The following is a 19,090-nucleotide window of genomic DNA, read 5'->3' on the forward strand; positions in this document are numbered from 1 at the left end:
AGGGCAGTAGCCCTGAGCTGAAGAGCTCAGAGACAGCACCCAGGCCCACAGTTCAAGCCCCATGACCAACAACAACAACAAAAAATAGGTCACGAGGCCAGGAGTTTAGCCTAGTGGTAGAGTGCTTGCCTAGCATGCACGAAGGCCTGAGTTCAATTCCTCGGTAACGCCATACATAGAAAAAAAAGTGGTGGTGGGATGAGAGTTTGGCCAATTGGTAGAGTGCTTGCCTGGCATGCACAAAGATCTGAGTTTGATTCCTTGGTACCACATACATAGAAAAAGCCAGATGTGGTATAGTGGCACAAGTGGTAGAGCTGTAGCCTTGAGAAAATCCAAGGACAGTGCTCAGGTTCTGAGCTCAAGCCTAGGACTGGCCAAAAAAAAAAAAAAAAAAAAAGGAGGTCACTTACATCACTAAAACAAGAAACATAAAAGGAAAGTATGGGCATGTTTAATGTTTAATGTTACGTTGCAACAATGAATCATCTGTTGGAGATATGGATCAAGTGGTAGATTGCCTGCCTAGAAAGCACAAGGTCCTCAGAACCACCAGAATTACCAAAAGAAACAAACATGGAAACCTTTTAAGCTAGACTTTTTTGCTTTGGTAGCTTATTAATTTTGCCTTCTCTGTGGGATTGAGGGGGAAGATTTTGTGTGTGTGTGTGTGTGTGTGTGTGTGTGTGTGTGTGTGTGTGTGTGTGTGTGTGGTGTGTGCATGCACCAGAACTGGGGCTTTAACTTAGGGTTTAGGTATTATCCCTTAGCTCAAGGCTAATTCTCTACCACTTGAGTCACAGCTCCACTTCTGACTTTTTGTTGGTTAGTTAGAGATGAGTCTCCTGGACTTCTTTGCTTGAAATAAAGATCTTCAGGTCTAAGCCTCAAGAGTAACTGGGGTTACAAGCGTGAGCCACCAGTGCCTGTCTCCTGTGGGAAATTATTTCTCAAATAATTTCTTAAAACTCTAAAGTAGGGTGGCCAGGAGTTTGGCCTAGTGGTAGAGTGCTTGCCTAGCACACATGAAGACCCGGGTTCAATTCCTCGGTACCACATACATAGCAAAAAGCCGTAAGGGTGCTGAGGCTCAAGTGGTAGAGTGCTAGCCTTGAGAAAGTCCAAGGACAGTGCTCAGGCTCTGAGCCCAAGCCCAGGACTGACAAAAAAAAAAAAACAAAAACAAAACCAAAACCTCTAAAGTAGGAAAGACTGTGATAATGTAACATTGCCTGCGTTAAGGTATATGCCTCTTGGTTTCGGGATGCCCAACCTGTGACAGTCTAGCTAATCTGATATGCTTTCCTTGCTCTACAGCTTATTGTGGAGAACTGAATGGAGACCTTTCCACTTAGAAACTCTAAGATCATCTGTCACTAGGGGTCATCAAACATTTTGGTCAGTGTTCTGCTATAGTGATGGAAGAAGGGAAAAGAGAGACTGGGAGAATGTTCTAGACAGTTGGGAGGATGACAGAAAAGTGAGTCTGCAGTACCAAAGTGTTGATCATGTGCCAGTTACTTTGTCCTTTGGGATGATGACAGTTCTGTCCCTTGTATTTTCATAGAATTTTAAGTTAGTATGACTTTGAAGTCTTAGTTTCAGATAAACAAGCTTTGATGCATAAAAATAAATGTAAGGACAATCATAGCTTATAGTGACAGAGAAATTTATGATGCTAGTATACACTTTTGCCATTGGAATTATAAATCTTTTCAGTTAAGACATTTGTGGCAGTGTATGTGAACTTTGAATGGCTTGAGATAAAGGGAGGGTATTAAGCAAATTGGCTTTTCAGCAGATTTCATTAGAACAATGAACTTTAATTCAGCTTTTTAATGTTTGAGGTGTTACAAAAGTGAAGACAAAAAAATCCTATTAAGTAAATTGCAACTAATGTGATCATTTGAATGACTAATGGAAGATTCACATTCTTAAAAAAAAAAGTGAGTTACAAGGCACAGGACATACTCAAAGGTGAGGGAATCATACAAAGACGGAATTTGAGGAGGTGATAGTGGGGCCATCTTTGAGGCTGTCTGCCCCACAAACACATCCCTTTGCCTTTGAATGATCTCTAGTTTTAGCCCTGTCATTAGTTTCAAGAAAATAAAGGTAAATGAGAAATCTTCCAATATAAGATAGAGCTTCTAGGTAATGGCATGAAATTAAAATTGGGAGAATTTATGCCAAAATAATAATTATTACTATAATTATTATTTTTCTACTCTTGGGGCTTAAACTCAGGGCCTGAGCATCATTCTGGCTTTTTCAAGGCTAGAGCTCCACCACTTAAGCCATGGCACCACTTCTGGCTTTTTCTATGTATGTGGTAGTGAGAATTGAACCTGGGTCCTCACGCATGCTAGACAAGCACTGTACCACTAGGCCAAACTCCTGGTCCTCCCCCCCCAAAATTATTTTTTAAATAGAAAATATTAATTCCAAACAATAATGGAGAGGGGCTGGGAGTTTGGCCTAGGGTAGAGTGATTGACTAGTATGCATGAAAATCCAGATTCAATTCCTTGGTACCACATACATAGAAAAAAAGTCAGCCGTGGTGCTGAGGCTCAAGTGGTAGAGCTCTAGCCTTGAGAAAGTCCAAGGACAGTGCTCAGGCCCTGAGCTCAAGCCCAGGACTGGCAAAAAAAATAATAATAATAGGGAAAGTTGGGCCTGGTGGCTCATGCCTATAATCCTAGCTACTCAGGAGGCTGAGATCTAAGGATCAAGGTTCAAAGCCAGCCTGGGCACAAAAGGACCTGAGACTCTTATCTCCAGTTAACCTCTAGAAAGCAGGATGTAGGGCTTGGCTCAAGGGTAGGGCAGTAGCCTTGAGCTGAAGGACAGCACCCAGGCCCAGGGGTAGGATGGTAGCCTTGAGCTGAAGAGCTCAGGGACAGTGCCCAGGCCAAGTTCAAGCCCCATGACTCACACATACACACACACACACACACACACACACACACACACACACACACACACACAAATAATAATAATGCGGAAAAGTACTTTTGTGTGTGTGTGTGTGCCAGTCCTGGGACTTGAAATAAGGGCCTGAGCACTGTCTCTGAGCTTCTTTTGCTCAAGGTTAATACTTTATCAGTTGAGCCACAGCACCACTTCTGGCTTTTCTCTTTAGGTGGTACTGAGGAATGGAACCCAGGGCTTCACCCATGCTAAGTAAGCACTCTACCACTAAGCCATTTTCTCAGCCCCAAGACATATATCAAAAAAGAGGGTAACATAACAGTTCTGGTATGAAAACTTAAAAGATACTGTTATAGGCAGATGCCATTGACTCACACCAATAATCCTAGCTATTCAGGAGACTAAAGATTGAGCAGGAAAGTGTGATTCTCTTACCTCTAGGTAACTCGCAAAAGCCAGAAGCGGAGCTGTAGTTCAAGCAGTAGAGCACTAGTCTTGAGCAAAAAAGCAAAGGGTCAATACCCAGCCCTTTAGTTCAAACCCTAGTAACTAAGACACACATAAAAAAAGATATTGCTATATAGAGTATTTTCTTTGTTTTTTTTTTTTTTTGGCCAGTCCTGGGGCTTGAACTCAGGGCCTGAGCACTGTCCTTGGACTTTCTCAAGGCTAGAGCTCTACCACTTGAGCCTCAGCACCACTTCCAGCTTTTTTCTATGTATGTGGTACCGAGGAATCGAACCTGGGTCTTCATGAATGCTAGGCAAGCACTTTAACCACTAGGCCAAACTCCCAGCCCCTAGAGTATTTTCTTTGTATACATAAGCAGTTTGCAAGCTTGAACACAGGAAGAAGAGAAAGGCATTGAAGTCTTACAAAACCAATAGCATACATGCTTAGATGCCATGTGGAAGGGTGTTTGTGTTCTGGGGAGCCAGAGCTGGGCTGATGGGTGGAGTGGCAAGGAAACTGGGCACTTTGGTTGGCTCCTGTCAGTTGTTCTGCCCTTGGTTTCTCCAACCCTCATTCATTGCTGCCACCCCTAGCAATCTCATCAGTATGATGGGCCATCAGCTGGAAGATATCAGATTTTGTGTACATTCACACAAGGCCATTGACACCCCTTCTCTCGAGAGAACTCACTCATAGCCTTGTACTCCAGTATAGCATCAAGGAGGAGACCAAGTAGGTACAATATTTATAAGCCGCACAATCACAATCATTAGCATTAGTAGTAGCAACATAAGATTTACAGCAAAATAAGAATAGGGCAAATAAGATATATCAAGCATGTGTGTGACAGATGGCATTCAAAGTGCATTCCGTGTCTTCAGTCTGCCTAAACTGTAGTATTTCCTGACAACCTGTGAGATAAATATTATCATCATCTCTATTTCCTGGAAGACAAAAATGAGTCCAGGGTGGTAGAGTCTGTGCAACTGCAGCTGGAGGCGTTCCCTGGTCTGCTCATTTCAAGGCTGCTACACCTCTGAGCTCCTGCCTGTCTTGTATTCATTCACATACTCTGCCTTCAGTACACATTCTACACGGATTGGTCTTTCTCAATGCATGCACATGTCCCTTGCTGGACTTCCTGTCCTCTGGGCTACCCTCTCCTCTCTCCTGTCTTCCATGCTGGGTCAGACAGAGACCCTCCTCTTGGTTGAAGATATATTTGTGTAAGTAATATGAAGCACTTCCACATGGTCTCGGCTCCTTCAAATTCTCATAAATCTACATTGTACTCTGCATGCATGCATCTATCTATCTATCTATCTATCTATCTATCTATCTATCTATCTATCGCTATCTCTCTCTCTATCTATCTATCATTCTATCTATCTATCATTCTATCTATCTATCTATCTATCTATCTATCTATCTATCTACCTACCTACCTACCTATCTGTCTTTATGCTGACATTGGGGTTTGAACTCAGGGCCTCAGACTCTCCCCTGGGCTTTTTTTTTTTTTTTTTTTTTGCCAGTCCTGGGCTTGAGCTCAGGGCCTGAGCTCCGTCCTTGTGATTTCTCAAGTCTAGAGCTCTACCACTTGAGCCTCAGCACCATTTCCGGCTTTTTCCTGTGTATGTGGTACCAAGGAATCAAACCCGGGTCTTCGTGCATGCTAGGCAGGCACTCTACCACTAGGCCAAACTCCCGGCCCTCCCCTGGGCTTTTTTACCCAAAGCTAGTGCTCTACCACTTGAGCCACAGCTCCACTTCTGGCTTTTTGCTGGGTCCTTTAAGTAAGAACCTTAAGGACTTTTCTGCCTGGGCTGGCTTTGAGCCTTCATCCTTAGATCTCAGCTTTCTGATTAGCTAGGATTACTGGGATGAGCTAAGGGCTCCCAGCTACATTGTATTTCTGTTCTTCTCTTATATCTGGCTCTCTTTCCCTCTCTCCCCTTCTGACTCTTTCTCTAGTGCAGGAGATAGGACCCAGAAGCAAGCACTCTTACCACTGAACCATACTCCCAACCCTACCTTCTACTTCCATACTGTCTTATTCCCCCCATACATCTGATATGGCTGACTGAGATCCAGAACACTGCAAGCTAAATAATAAGTGAAAAACTCCTGAGAGTGAGAAGGCACTGGTATCTACCAGCACAGGGGAAGGCAACTTGCTCTCTCCCAGGGCCTGGGGAGCACTTTCCACCAGCCAGCTCCTCCTGTAGGCCATCCAAAGCCAGAGGAACTTCACACCCCAGGACTTGGTCTCTGAGGGGACAGTGAGCAGAAGCAATTCTTCCCCTGGGTCTACTAGCTAATAAATGAGTTAAAATTCAAATATCCCTGAGTATTTATAACAATCGGCAGAAATTAGTAGGGCTGGAGTAGCAAAATGTTGGGAGTAGAAATGGGGAGAAGAGCAGAAAGCTGTTCAGCTTTGACTCAGACTGGCAGTAGAGCCTGAGCATCGCCCATACAGAACAGAACAGAGTAGAATGGAACAGAGCATCTCCAGCCCTAGAGCTGGCTCTACCCACTCCGCAGTCTCTCCCTGCACCCACCAGCCTGGAGTCTCACCTTCCAGAATGTCCTGCCCCTGCCCATATGAAACAGGTGGTACTGCATCACCCAAAAGCAGAATCCATTTCCTCTATAGGACTCTGGCTTTGCATATTGAAGAGAGAGAGAGAAAGAGAAAGAGAGAGAATATTCTCTTTGCAAGCATTTAATGATCACTCAGTGTGCAGAGGCTGTGCTCAGTGGAGGAGAATAAAACCTATTCCTGCTTTCAGAGGGCTAATCTGCAAAGAAACTTGGTACAGCAAGAACTGTGATAAGTTTTAAGCCCTGGGTACTGGGGGAGGCCAGAGGAAGGGTGACAGGAATGGTCTTGGGGGAGGAAACCCTAATTCCTAAGCTTTTAAGGTATGCCTACAATCCTAGTTTCTCAGGAGGCTGGGATCTGAAGAAGAAAGTTCCCATGAGACTTTTGTCTCCAATTAATCATTCAAAAACCGGAAGTGAAGCTGTGGCTCAAAGTGGTAGAGGACTAACCTCTAGTCAAAGGACATAGGGACAGCACCCAGGAACTGAGTTCAAGCCCCACATCTTCCCCATACCTCCCCACACACAAGAAAAATGCACTGAAATTCACACGTGGAGTTCCAGCCAAATGAGCAGGAAAGGCATTCCAGGCAAGGAGGCCAGGCAGGTAGCAGGGCAGCAAGGGGAAAGACTGTCCTTGCATGCCAGGCCTCCAGCAACAGATGAGAAGGTGCCCTGTGAGTCCTGATGTTGCTCTGACTTTCTGCCATAGGCACTGAAAAGTCACTGGAGAGATGGAAGGGTGGCGTGTGTTCCATTCATACAGAATTTCTTATAGGCTATAACCTGTGGCACTTTCTGTGTCCTTTCCTGGCTGGTCCTGGGTGGGTTTGGATGGGCAGGGTGTCCACGACTCCCAGCGGGGTCCCGCTCTGGCTGGCTGCTCCTAACCCAGGTCATGCTCTTTGCTGTTCCACTGCAGGGCAACACAGGCGTGCTCCTGGGCATGCTGCTGGTGTCCTTTGTCATCCTTGTGGCTCTTGTCACTGTGCTGTCTGGGATTGGCCTCGGGGAACATGGCGGCGTGGGCAGTGGTGGCGTCTACTCCATGGTCTCCTCTGTCCTCGGAGGGCAGACAGGAGGCACCATTGGGCTGCTTTATGTATTTGGACAGGTGAGCCAACAGCGCCTTTTGCTCTGTCTCCAGCCTCTCTTCCCCTTCCTCGTTATACCTGGTTCCAGGCAAAGGTAAGCATGGTGGCCCCACTATAATGACGAGCAGGGAAGCAGGCAGAGTCAAAGGGCATAGCCCTGTGCCCTTTATCCAAAACTCCTGTGCCCCACTTGACCTGCTGCATGGAGCCATGAGTTGACAAGTTCCATTCCTGCTGTCTTTCTAGACCCCAGAGAGTAGCCAGTTGGCCTGGGCCACAGCCCTAAGAGGAGGGCATTGTCCCTGTGCCCAAGGACTGTCTTGGGAGTACGTCCTGGCCACCTGAGCTAACACACACCTGAGGGCTTGTGGTGGGGCTTGGTAGTGAAGTCGAAAGTCCTTTTGTGGATATTCATCTGAGGTGGAGAAGATCAGTGAGGACGTGCCTCACGGTCATGGGCAAAAGCAACCAGAACACCAGTGAGCAAGGAGAAATCCTAAGGTGTATTTATCTAAGGTACAGGGACAGCGACTCTGTGCTGGAGAGACAAAGTGCAGACATAAACAAGTGGTTCTCTGTGGGCATTTCTTGAATTGAAAGTGCTTTTATGGTGGCACAGGCTTGTGAATGGTTGAAAATAATTTTAAAAAAGGAATGTGGGGGCCAGGAGTTTGGCCTAGTGGTAAAGTGCTTGCCTAGCATGCACGAAGGCCCGGGTTGGATTCCTTGTTACCACATATATAGAAAAGCCAGAACTGGTTCTGTGGCTCAAGTGGTAGAGTACTAGCCTTGAGGAAAGCCCAAGGACAGGGCTCAGGCCCTGAGTTCAGTCCCCAGGACTGGCAACACAAACAAAAGGAATGTGTTCAATTCAGAGTACAAGTCTCCCAAGAAGAAGGAAGGGGGCCAGGTGCTGGTGGCTCACACCTGTAATCCTAGCTACTCAGGAGGCTGGGATCTGAGAATCACAGTTCAAAGCCAGCCCAGGCAGAATAGTCTGTAAGACTCTTATTTCCAATTAACCACCATCCTTAAGCAAAATGAGGTCAGGGACAGTGCCCAGGCCCAAGCCCCACAACTGACAAAAAAAAAAAAAAAAGGTACAGGATTTGTTTCAGGTAGCAGAGCAGGGGATTTTAGCATAGAGGTATCACATGTTCTAATGGTTCAAACTTGTGATGTGCACACACACACACACACACACACACACACACACACACACACACACACACACATACGTGCACATGCCCCAATCCTCAGACTTGAACTCAGTCTGGGAGCTGTCCCTGAACTTTGTTTGATCAGGGTTAGCACTCTACCACTAGAGCCACAGCTCTGCTTCTGTTTTTTTAGTGGTTAATTGGAAATGAGTCTCATGGATCTGCCTGGGCTGGCTTTGAACCTCAATCCTGAGATCTCAGCCTTCTGAGTAGCTAGGATCACAAGTGTAAACCTCTGGCACCCAACTGTATCACACTTGAATAGTTCTTTCATTGATCTGGGGATGTAGCTCCATGCAGAAAGTTTGTCTTATATACACTGAGGCCTGGATCCATCCCCACTACTACAAGAAAACAAAAGGTGTCTGCCTCGTTTTGGAAAAAGGTCTCTTAAGTACAGTATAGTTTGAGCATTCCTAATCTAAGAACCTTGAAACCTACAAAACTTGAAAGCATCATATTGCATGGGGCTCAACCATTTTTGATTCTGGAGCCAGGTGTAGGTAGCAAATGCCTTTACTCCTAGCACTTGGGGAGCCATAGCAGAAAGATCTCAAATTCAAGCCAGAGTGGGCTACTGTTATCAAGACCTTAACAATGGGCCAGGAGTGTGACCTAGTGGTAAAGTGTTTGCCTAGCATGCACGAAGCCCTGTGTTCAGTTCCTCAGTACCACATACACAGCAAAAGCTGGAAGGGATACTCTGGCTCAAGTGGTAGAGCACTAGCCTTGAGAAATCCCAAGAACAGTGCCCAGGCCCTGAATTCAAGCCCTAGGCCTGCAAAAAACAAAACAAAACAAAACAGAAAACCTTATCAACAACAACAAAACCTATCCAGCAAATAAATAAAAATTTTATATGAAAAGATGTACCTCACGCTTGCATTTCTATTTCCAAATATTAGATATTTAAGATATTAATAGCATTCTACAATGAAATGAAAAGGCCTGTTTGCTGCAGCTCTCTTCTTGGGCTCTGAGATCCACATGTGTTCTTGGTCTAGACTTAGATTTTGTTTATGAAGACAGCAGGCAGAGCAGCCCAAAGTCCTCTTCTGCCTCTTGTACATCCCTTTTTCTTCTTCCCATGAACTTTTCCTCCTGCTACCACTGACAGCTTTCAGTTTGATGTAGCAAGCATTCCCCCCTCCATCAAGATAGAGCCAGGCAGCTAAGTGCAGGTGGCTCACACCTCTAATCCTAACTACTTAGGAGGCTGAGATCTGAAGATGATGGCTCAAAGCCTGTTTGGGCAGGAAGGCTCATGAGACTTCTCTCTCCCATTAACCACCAAAAAATAAAAAGGTAGAAGTAGAGGTGTGGCTCACATGGTAGAGTACCTCCCTTGAATGAAAAAGCTAAAGGGTCATACCCTGAGTACACACACACACACACACACACACACACACACACACACACACACGCAGATGCAGTTTCCTAAGTGTCTATAGTGGGTGTTGGATGCACAGGTTTTGCCCACAGGCTTGTAATGCTTTTCTGTCTCACCCGCTTTTTCTGCTTGGACTGGCGGGGCAGTGTGTTGCAGGAGCGATGTACATCACCGGCTTTGCTGAATCCATCTCTGACCTGCTGGGTCTCAGGAATATCTGGGCAGTGCGAGGGATTTCGGTTGCCGTACTTGTGGCCTTGCTGGGGATCAACCTAGCAGGTGTCAAATGGATAATCCGCCTCCAGCTACTGCTGCTGTTCCTGCTGGCTGTGTCCACACTGGACTTTGTAGTGGGCTCTTTCACACACCTGGACCAAGGTAAGCCTTGTGGAGTTCAGTGTATGACTTATGGCCCATAGATCTGCACTGCTTTGTAATATTTAAAGGAGTGGATTGGCAGAGTTCGCTCCCCTGCCCATAGGCTTTACCTACCATTCAGGGTGTGGGATGACTTAGTGTGGCTTTGAGGGCCCCAAAGCCTTCTGTAACCCTACATTTTCACTCTAGACATTTCCATATTTTTTTGGCTTTGCTTTCAATGTAAAACACCACTCAGGAACTGGAGATGTATCTCAATGGGGTAGAGCTCTTGCCTAGCCTGCAGAACGCCTTATATTCAATCCTAGTACTGCAAAAAAAAAAAAAATAAATAAATAAAGTAACTTCTTTTCTAATTGTTGTCTGTTTCCCTGCCCTATCTTCTTCCTCTTTAGAATTCTAATTCTAAAGCCAGGGACTGTGGCTCACGCTTTTAATCCTAGCTACTCAGGAGGCTGAGATCTGAGAGTCAAGGTTCAAAGCCAGCCCCAGCACAAAAGGACCTGAGACTCTTATCTCCAATTAACATCCAGAAAACAGGAAGTGGGGCTTGGCTCAAGGGTGGGGCATTAGCCTTGAGCTGAAGAGCTCAGGGACAGTGCCCAGGCCAAGTTCAAATCCCATGACCCACAAAAAAAAAGAAAGAAAGAAAGAAAAAAATTCTAATTCTAAGCTCCTCAGGAGGCTTAAGATCAGAAGATCATAGTTTGAAACCAGCCTGGGCAGAAAAGTCTTGAAAAATTCTTATCTTCAATTAATCAGCAAGAAGCTAGGCTGGAGACATGGCTCAAGTGATAAGAGTACCAGCTTAATAAACAAAACTGAGAGTAATGCTTCTGGTATCAGTACAAACACAACAATAAGAATCCTAGTAAAAATAAATAAATACTACAAAGCCCAGAAAATTTATGTAAAATAATAATCCCTTCCTAAAAAGATGAGATTCTTAACAGTGATAGGAGACTGGGAAAGCAATAAATGAGGTTAGAGAAGAAAAATATACTGTTTATGTGGGGGTGGACTTGATATAAATGTAACAAATGTTGACAGTATTTTGATTATTTGCATTTATAATTTTCTGTAGTCAATTATTTTTCAAAATGAAAATATGAATCCTTTGAAAATGATTAAAGGATTTAAAAACACACCATCTGGATATAGTTGTTTTTTGTTGTTGTTGTTTTTTGCCAGTCAGGCTCAGGGCCTGAGCACTGTCCTTGGACTTTCTCAAGGCTGGAGCTCTACTACTTGAGGCACAGCACCACTTCTGGCTTTTTTTTTTTTTCCTATGTATGTGGTACTGAGGAACTGAACCTGGGTCTTCATGCATGCTAGGCAAGCACTGTACCAGTAGGCCAAACTCCCAGCCCTGGGTATAGTTTTTTGTTTCTGTTTTTGCTTTTTTTTACCTTATCATATATGTGGAATGGAGTGGTGCTGGGAGCCGAGTAACGCCATGTCTAATAACTTTCTGCTGAGACAAGACAAGACAAGAGGCAGGGCGCAAGACTTGATTACCATTGGTTACCCATGTGCTGAGATCTAGAGTGAGGGTATATTAGCTGGAGGGACTTCCTCAGGAGGGGGGTTTTGGGGGGAGAGAGATTCCTGCCTTGACAACCTGGCTGACGAGTCTGCTTGTCCTCTGGGAAAGGAGGACTGTGTACAGGTGGACAGTGAGCCCTCTCCTCGCTTGGCTCGTTTGGCTTGTCCTGGTTGGGGCGTGTTTTCCCTATCCCTCCTGCTGCTTGAGAGGGACCAGGGAAGAAGGACCCCGACAGAGCCACAGTGTACTGGAGCCATGGGTCTCTTTAGTCTGAGGAGACTGGGCCAGTCCAGCCCTTCATCCTTCCACTCTGTGAGCACCTCCCCTCCAAACTGTCTGTAGTTTTGTAGCTTTCTAGTTTGCCATTCAAGGCATCTTTGCTTTTATCCTGAGGGCAGAGCTGTTCCTGGAATGTTGTAGAAAATAGACAATTGCCTGAAAGTTCCCATTTCAAGGACTCTGTCTTGATGTGACTGTAGTGAGTGGGCATTGGCCTTACAATACAGACCAGGAAAGGGAGATAGGGCTGGCAACTGTGGTTAAGAAAATCTGCCCCTTGGGCAGCTATGATGTGCCCGTGTTGTCTTTAACATTTTGCATGGCTTACCTTACTGAAGCCTTATCATCACTCCTTGAGATAAGAGCAGTTTGCCCATTTTATAGATGAAGAAACCGTGGCTCACAGATACTGTCACTTTGGAAAATTTATGGCTGAAATGGGATTTGAAACTAGATATTTGACTTAATAGCTGAGTTGCTAAGCCATTTCCCAAATTGGGAAGTAGGCCTGGTTTATTTTTTGTTAAGTCTCCTTGTAATAGTAATTCTGCCCCTCCACTCCCAAGATGCCCTTGATTATGTGCTCTGAGCAAGTTGGTGTGTATATTGGTACTGGAGGATTGAACTCAGGGTCTCATATTCTCACTCAGCTTTTTTTGTTTGTTTTTTTGCTAGTTGTGGGGCTTGAACTCAGGGCCTGAGCACTGTCCTTGGGCTTTTCTCAAGTCTACCACTCTGCCACTTGAGCCACAGCACCACTTCTAGCTTTTTCTATGTATGTGGAACTGAGGAATTGAACCCGGGTCTTAGTGCATGCTTGGCAAGCACTCTTACCACTAGGCCAAACTCCCGGCCCTCTCACTCAGCTTTTTTAATAACAGCAAAAACTCTCTCACTTGGACCACTCCTCCAGTTCAGCATTTTATTAGTCAATTGGAGATGATTTCTTGCAGACGTTTCTGCCCAACCTGGTTTTGAATTGTGATCTTGCAGGACTCAGCCGCCTATGTAGCTAGGATTACAGGTGTGAACCACCAACACCTGGCTTTGCACACTCTTGTTGATTGTAATCATGTTGGCTGTAGATGGTCAGAAGTCAACTCTGGCTGTACTGCTTCTTTATATGTTATAATTATTTTGTTGGAAAATTGTGATTACTCTGAATTCCCTTAATATCCTCTACCTCTGGCATTCTAGATCTGTACCCTGAGTCCCCAGACTATGCCATTATCCTACACTTACAGCTCAAATCCTGCACTGAAGGCATCCCCACACCTCTCCAGCACTAAGGGTCAGGGTGTATCTACATGGATTCTGTGTCAGGGTGCTAGCTCTTTGTAGCATCTCCACTGGAGAGAAAGTATGTGCATGCACACACGCACGAGAGCATGCATATTTAGGGCCCAGGCACTGTCTCTGAGCTTTTATGCTCTAGAGCTCTACCACTTGAACCATAGATCCATAGATCTCCTGGCTTTTTTTTTTTTTTTTTTTTTTTGCCAGTCCTGGGCTTGAGCTGAGGGCCTGAGCACTGTCCTTGGACTTTTTCTCAAGTCTAGAGCTCTACCACTTGAGCCTCAGCACCACTTCCGGCTTTTTTTTGATGTGTGTGGTACCTAGGAATTGAACCCGGGTCTTCACGCATGCTAGGCAAGCACTCTACCACTAGGCCAAACTCCAGGCCCCTGGCTTTTTTTTTTTTTTTCAAGTTCACTGGTGAGAAGAGTCTCTGGACTTTGCTGCTCAAGCTGGCTTTGAACTGCAAGCCTCAGATCTGAGCCACATGAGTAGCTAGAACTGCAAGCATTGAGTTACTGGCAGCTGGCTGAAAGAGGAAAGAGGTTTTTGTTGTTGTTGTTTTAACCTGGTCTTGTATGATCTTGCAGAGATCATACAAGTTTGAATGCCAAACTATGAGTGAAGGTGAGACAGAGTCTACTGTAGTCCTCAATTCCTGGGTCCTCTCCCTTCTGTCCACACAGTCCCTGAAAGAGCATATTAGTTAAAATGCAGGTTGACACTGCTGGTTCCTTTGAAGCCTTACTAGACTCATGTGTTTTCCTTCTAGTTGAATAGAACTGTTCTTAGCTGGTCTTCTGAGTGACTCCAAACATCCCCCTTTCCTTCTGGTCTGTATATGAGCAAGGTATAGTGTGAGCCAAAATTTATTTTCGCTATTTTGCATAGCTACAAGGCCCTTCTAGAATCTGTGTTTAGAATCATGGATTTTTTTTTTTTTTTTTTTTTTTTTTTTGCCAGTCCTGGGCTTGAGCTCAGGGCCTGAGCACTGTCCTTGGACTTTCTCAAGGCTAGAGCTCTACCCCTTGAGCCTCATCACCACTTCCAGCTTTTTTCTATGTATGTGGTACCGAGGAATCGAACCCGGGTCTTCATGCATGCTAGGCAAGCACTTTAACCACTAGGCCAAACTCCCGGCCCGAATCATGGATATTTTATATGCTGTTTTCTTTGTGGTTAAAACTTCAGACTGAAACCACACCATAAACCTTCAGAATGAATGTAGCAGACTGATTTCAACTACTTGAAAAAAACAAGCAAACAGACATGTCTCTATACATAGACATTTGAAAAAAAACTGGAAGGAACTCTACTTAAGTCTTTTTTTTAATTTTTTATTGTAATTAATAAAAGGGTTACATGATATTTGCCTGATAGAAGGTGCATTAATTCACATACATTGATACCCTTTCACATGTCTTGGTACCCATTACCCTCTCCCCCACCCCCCTCACTCTACTTAAGTCTTAACAGTGTTTGTTAATTGAGATCATGTGTACCTGTATTACTTTACTTCGACTTACTTTTCCCTTCAATTGACTAGTGTTACTGTTTAAAAATTAGTAATGGGTGTTTTTGGAGCAGTTGAGCAGGTGGTTTTTCCTCTTCCCACCACTGCTTCCCTTACTATGAAAAGGGTGCATTAGTACTGGACGCTTGTGACAAGTGACAAGTAAGGCCTACAGTTCAGGGCCATGCTTGGCATTGTACATGCTGTTTGTGTGACCGGGGGTTCACATTGTGTATCCACCATCACCACATCATACAGAATAGTTTTTATTTGCCCTAAAAACAAACCACCAAAAACCATGGAGTCATCCCCATCCCTGCAAATGCCTGGCAACACTCCCCATCCTCACTGTCTCCAGAGCTTTCTTTGCCTTTTCTCAAGTCTCCTGAAGCTAGAATCATATCATCTGTAGCCTTCTCAGTGTAATACCTCAAGCATATTGGGGTTCCCAAACCCCCCAGCAATAGAGTCACCAGCACTCAGTGAATGGAGCTAGGAGTCAGTTTAATAGCACAGTGGCTACTCTCCACCTTTGGGCTGATGGAGAGCAGCCCTGACCTTCCATAGGACCGAGCTTTAAAAGGAGAGCGCCATATGCAGGGAGGTGGGCCTGTTCACCAGGAAAATACCACACGCAGCTGGTCAGGCAGTTTAAGCATTTAAAAAAAAACAAAATTAGATGGCTAATCCTGACAGGTTACTACTCCTTCCTTCCTTCCTTCCTTCCTTCCTTCCTTCCTTCCTTCCTTCCTTCCTTCCTTCTTTCTTTCTTCCTTTCTTTCTTTCTTTCTTTCTCTCTTTCTTTCTGCCAGCCCTGGGGCTTGAACTCAGGAGCTAGGCACTGTCCCTGAGCTCTCTCAAGGCTAGCACACTACCATTTGAGCCACAGCACCACTTCTGGCTTTTTCTGTGTATGTGGTACCAAGGAATTGAACCCAGGGCTTCCTGCATGCTAGACAGGCACTCTAACACTAGGTCACACTGTAAGCCTCTTTCTTTTCCTCAATCACTGAAGTAATACATTCTCCTGTCCGGATGGTCTTGGTGGTATATATCTAGTTCCCAGCCCTTGGGAGGCTGAGGCAGGAGCATTGTAAATTGAAGGCCCTGGTGCCTGAGCTGTATAGTGAGCAAGCAAGATAAAACACAAACATGAAATATTCTGTTGTCTGGAAGTGTGTGACATGGGTTATCCATTCATCTTTCAGAAGACATCTTGCTGGCTTCCGCTTTAGTCCAATTATCAATAAAAGTGTTAATAAACATCCTTACTGGGCTTGTGGGAGAGCATGGGTTTTTAGCTCCTTTGGGTAAATGGCTTGAAGCATGACTACCAGGACTAAGTGGAAAGACTGTGTTCACCTTTGAAAGATACTCTCTCCAAGGTTGCCTTTCCTGAGTCACAAGGATGATGGGCCTATAGCGTGTGCCTACCATTCCTTGAGATAGTCTTGAGAACTTTTTATGCCTAGACTGGCCTTGAAGCTCCTAAATAGCTAGGATTATAGGCTTAGGCTTTTTATTTGTATTTTAAAAGCCAAAAAATAATATAAAATGTGTTTTGTGTAATAACAAAATCCTGACATCTGTAAAAACAAAACCAAAAAAAAAAATCCAACCCAGAAAATTTCGCCCTTTACTCCATTCTCCAACTCCTAAACCCTCTGAAGGAGATGGATCCATATTTTTTTCTTCTTCTTTTGGTCATGGTGCTTGAACTGTGGGCCTAGGCACTGTCCCTGAGCTCTTTAGCTCGAGGCTAACACTCTGCCACTTTGAACACTTTTGGTTTTCTGTTGGTTAACCAAAAATAAAAAGTCTCACATACTTTCTTGCCCATGCTGGCTTTGAACCGCAATCCTCAGATCTTAGTCTCTTAAGTAGATAGGATTACAGCCGAGCTACCAGTGGCCAGCTGATCATATCTTTTGCAGTTGATTTCCTACCTGTACATGCACAGGGGCAGGCACATGAACATATAAGGCATAGCTCTTTGTAAAAATATACTTAAATTCTTTTTTTCCATATATTTTTATTGTGATCAATAGAAGGGTTACATTACATTCACCAGATAGAACATGCATTACTTCACATACATTGATACCTTTCTCATGTCTTGGTCCCCATTTACCTCCCTCCCACCCCCGCCCCTCATCTTGTTTCCCCCCCTTCCCTATCTGATTTCAAATAACCAAATACACATATATCCGGTATATCAGATAACAAGGTGAAATACTGTAACAATATGAGATAACTAAGGGACAGCAAAAGACATGAGAGATAGTACATTAAGGACAACAATCACTCATTATATGGCTTTTGTTTCTATATCCTGGAGGTCCTTTCGTTTAGTGTCATACTATATGGCCTTATGTATCTAGGTTTTGTTCTATTGTAAATCTCTGCTAGGAGAGCCCAAGGTTTCTACTGATTATGACAAATGAGGAAACCATTGAGTCTATGTTCCTTTGAGTCTGGCTTACTTCACTTAATATGATTTTTTCCAAGTCTTTCCATTTCCTTACAAATGGAGCCATGTCGTTCTTTCTGACAGCAGCATAGAATTCCATTGTGTATAAATACCACATCTTGTTGATCCACGAAACTGAGGGGCATCTGGGTTGGTTCCATATCTTTGCTATGGTAAATAGTGCTGCAGTGAACATGGTTGTGCTAGTGGGTTTAGTATGTCCTTGTTTCTGGGTGGTTGGGTAAATGCCAAGTAGTGGAATTGCTGGGTCATAGGGGAGCTCTATGTTTAGTCTTTTGAGGAACTGCCATACTGCTTTCCATAGTGAATATACTTAAATTCTACATTGTTTTCTCCCAACCCTTATATTCTATAATGTATCACAGGCATCTTTACTTGTCAGTACATTAGCATTCACTCATTTTTCCCCCACCACCTGTATAGCATTCTATACTGCAGATCTTAGAATGCTTTATGTTTATTACTAGATATTGGACATTTTCCAGCATCTGATCATTACAGATAAGGTTGTTGTGACTATCATATATAAAAAGTTCAAGCTTGTTTCTGTAGCATCAAGTCTTAGAAATAGAATTCATAGGACTATAGAACAAGCATATTTCAAGTTTTGTTAGGTTCTGCCAAATTACTTTCCGATAAGGTTGTTCCATCTTGAATTCCCACAAACAACAGATAAAAGCTATTTATTCCTAAACTAGGTGTTGATGGCATATACATATAATCATAATGTCTCAGGATGCTGAGATTCAAGGATCACAATTTATATCCAGCCTGAGCAAGAAAGTCTGTGAGACTTTTATCTCCAATTAATCAGTAAAAGGCCAGAAGTGGAGCTACGACTCATGCTATAGAGCACCAGCTTTGAGTCAAAAAGCTGAGTTCAAGCCCTTGTATTACAAAAGAAAAAAGTTATTGTGTCTTCATTTATTGGGAAATATTGGGAAGGCTTAATCTCTGCTAGATGGGTAAAAAAAAACCCTGAATATTTACTTTAAATTTACTCTTTTCTTTTTTTTTAAATTTTCATCTCTCTCTACTTTTTGTGTGGCAGCCCTGGAACTTGAATTCAGGGCCTAGGTACTGTCCTTGAGCTTTATTTCTTTTTCTTGTTTTGCCAGTCTGGGGCTTGCACTCAGGGCCTGGTCACTTTTTGCTCAAGGTTAGTACTCTGCCATTTGAATCACAGCACCATTTCCAGCTTTTTCTGTGTATGTGGTACCGAAAAATTGAACTCAGGGCTTCATGCATGCTAGGCAAGTACTATACCACTAGGTCATACTCCTAATTTGCTTTTCTTAAATCATTAATGAGGATTATTTTCTCATATTTTATTACAGTTTGCATTACAATTTTGATCTATGAATTATCTATGTAATCATCTAATTTTTCCTGAGGCTGTCTTATTCTTTAATGATTAAAACAGACCCTCTTCTATTTTAGCAATGACTCCAACATAAAACAAATATTTGTTTGGCTTGTATTAGTGTTAGGCATTTGTTATACATGTTGAAATATTTCTCACAGTGTCATTTGTCCTTGTGAAATTAATTTTGTAATTGAGGATCCAGTGACTCATACCTGTAACTCTAGTTTACTAAGATACTGGGCTCTAGATGATTTACGTTCAAAGTTAGCCTAAACAGATCTAGGTTCAAGAGATTCCACTTCTAAAATAACCAGCAAAAATCTGGTCTAGAGACTTAGCTCATGTGGTAGAGTGTCAGCAGAGCAAGTATAAGATAGGAGTTCAGGGCCAGGAGTTTGGCCTAGTGGTTAAAGTGTTCGCCTAGCATGCACGAAGACCCGGGTTCAATTCCTTGGTACCACATATATAGAAAAAAGCCAGAAGTGGTGCTGAGGCTCAAGGGGTAGAGCTCTAGCCTTGAGAAA

At 43.8% G+C, this 19,090-nt stretch overlaps 1 protein-coding gene across 1 annotated transcript in view; it reads left to right on the top strand.

Annotated features, from left to right (window-relative positions):
• Slc12a8 (solute carrier family 12 member 8) overlaps positions 1–19,090 on the top strand; it is a 120,040-nt gene that overhangs the window by 19,422 nt on the left and 81,528 nt on the right. Inside the window, exons 4-5 of the mRNA XM_090332207.1 lie at positions 6,916–7,107; positions 9,844–10,075. Coding sequence (XP_090188333.1) covers positions 6,916–7,107; positions 9,844–10,075 — 424 coding nt within the window. The remainder of the gene's footprint in view (positions 1–6,915; positions 7,108–9,843; positions 10,076–19,090) is intronic.

This window comes from Megascapheus bottae, chromosome 1, assembly GCF_031878675.1.
Source record: "Megascapheus bottae isolate mThoBot1 chromosome 1, mThoBot2.hap1, whole genome shotgun sequence".
In the NCBI taxonomy this organism is placed as follows: Eukaryota; Metazoa; Chordata; class Mammalia; order Rodentia; family Geomyidae; genus Megascapheus; species Megascapheus bottae.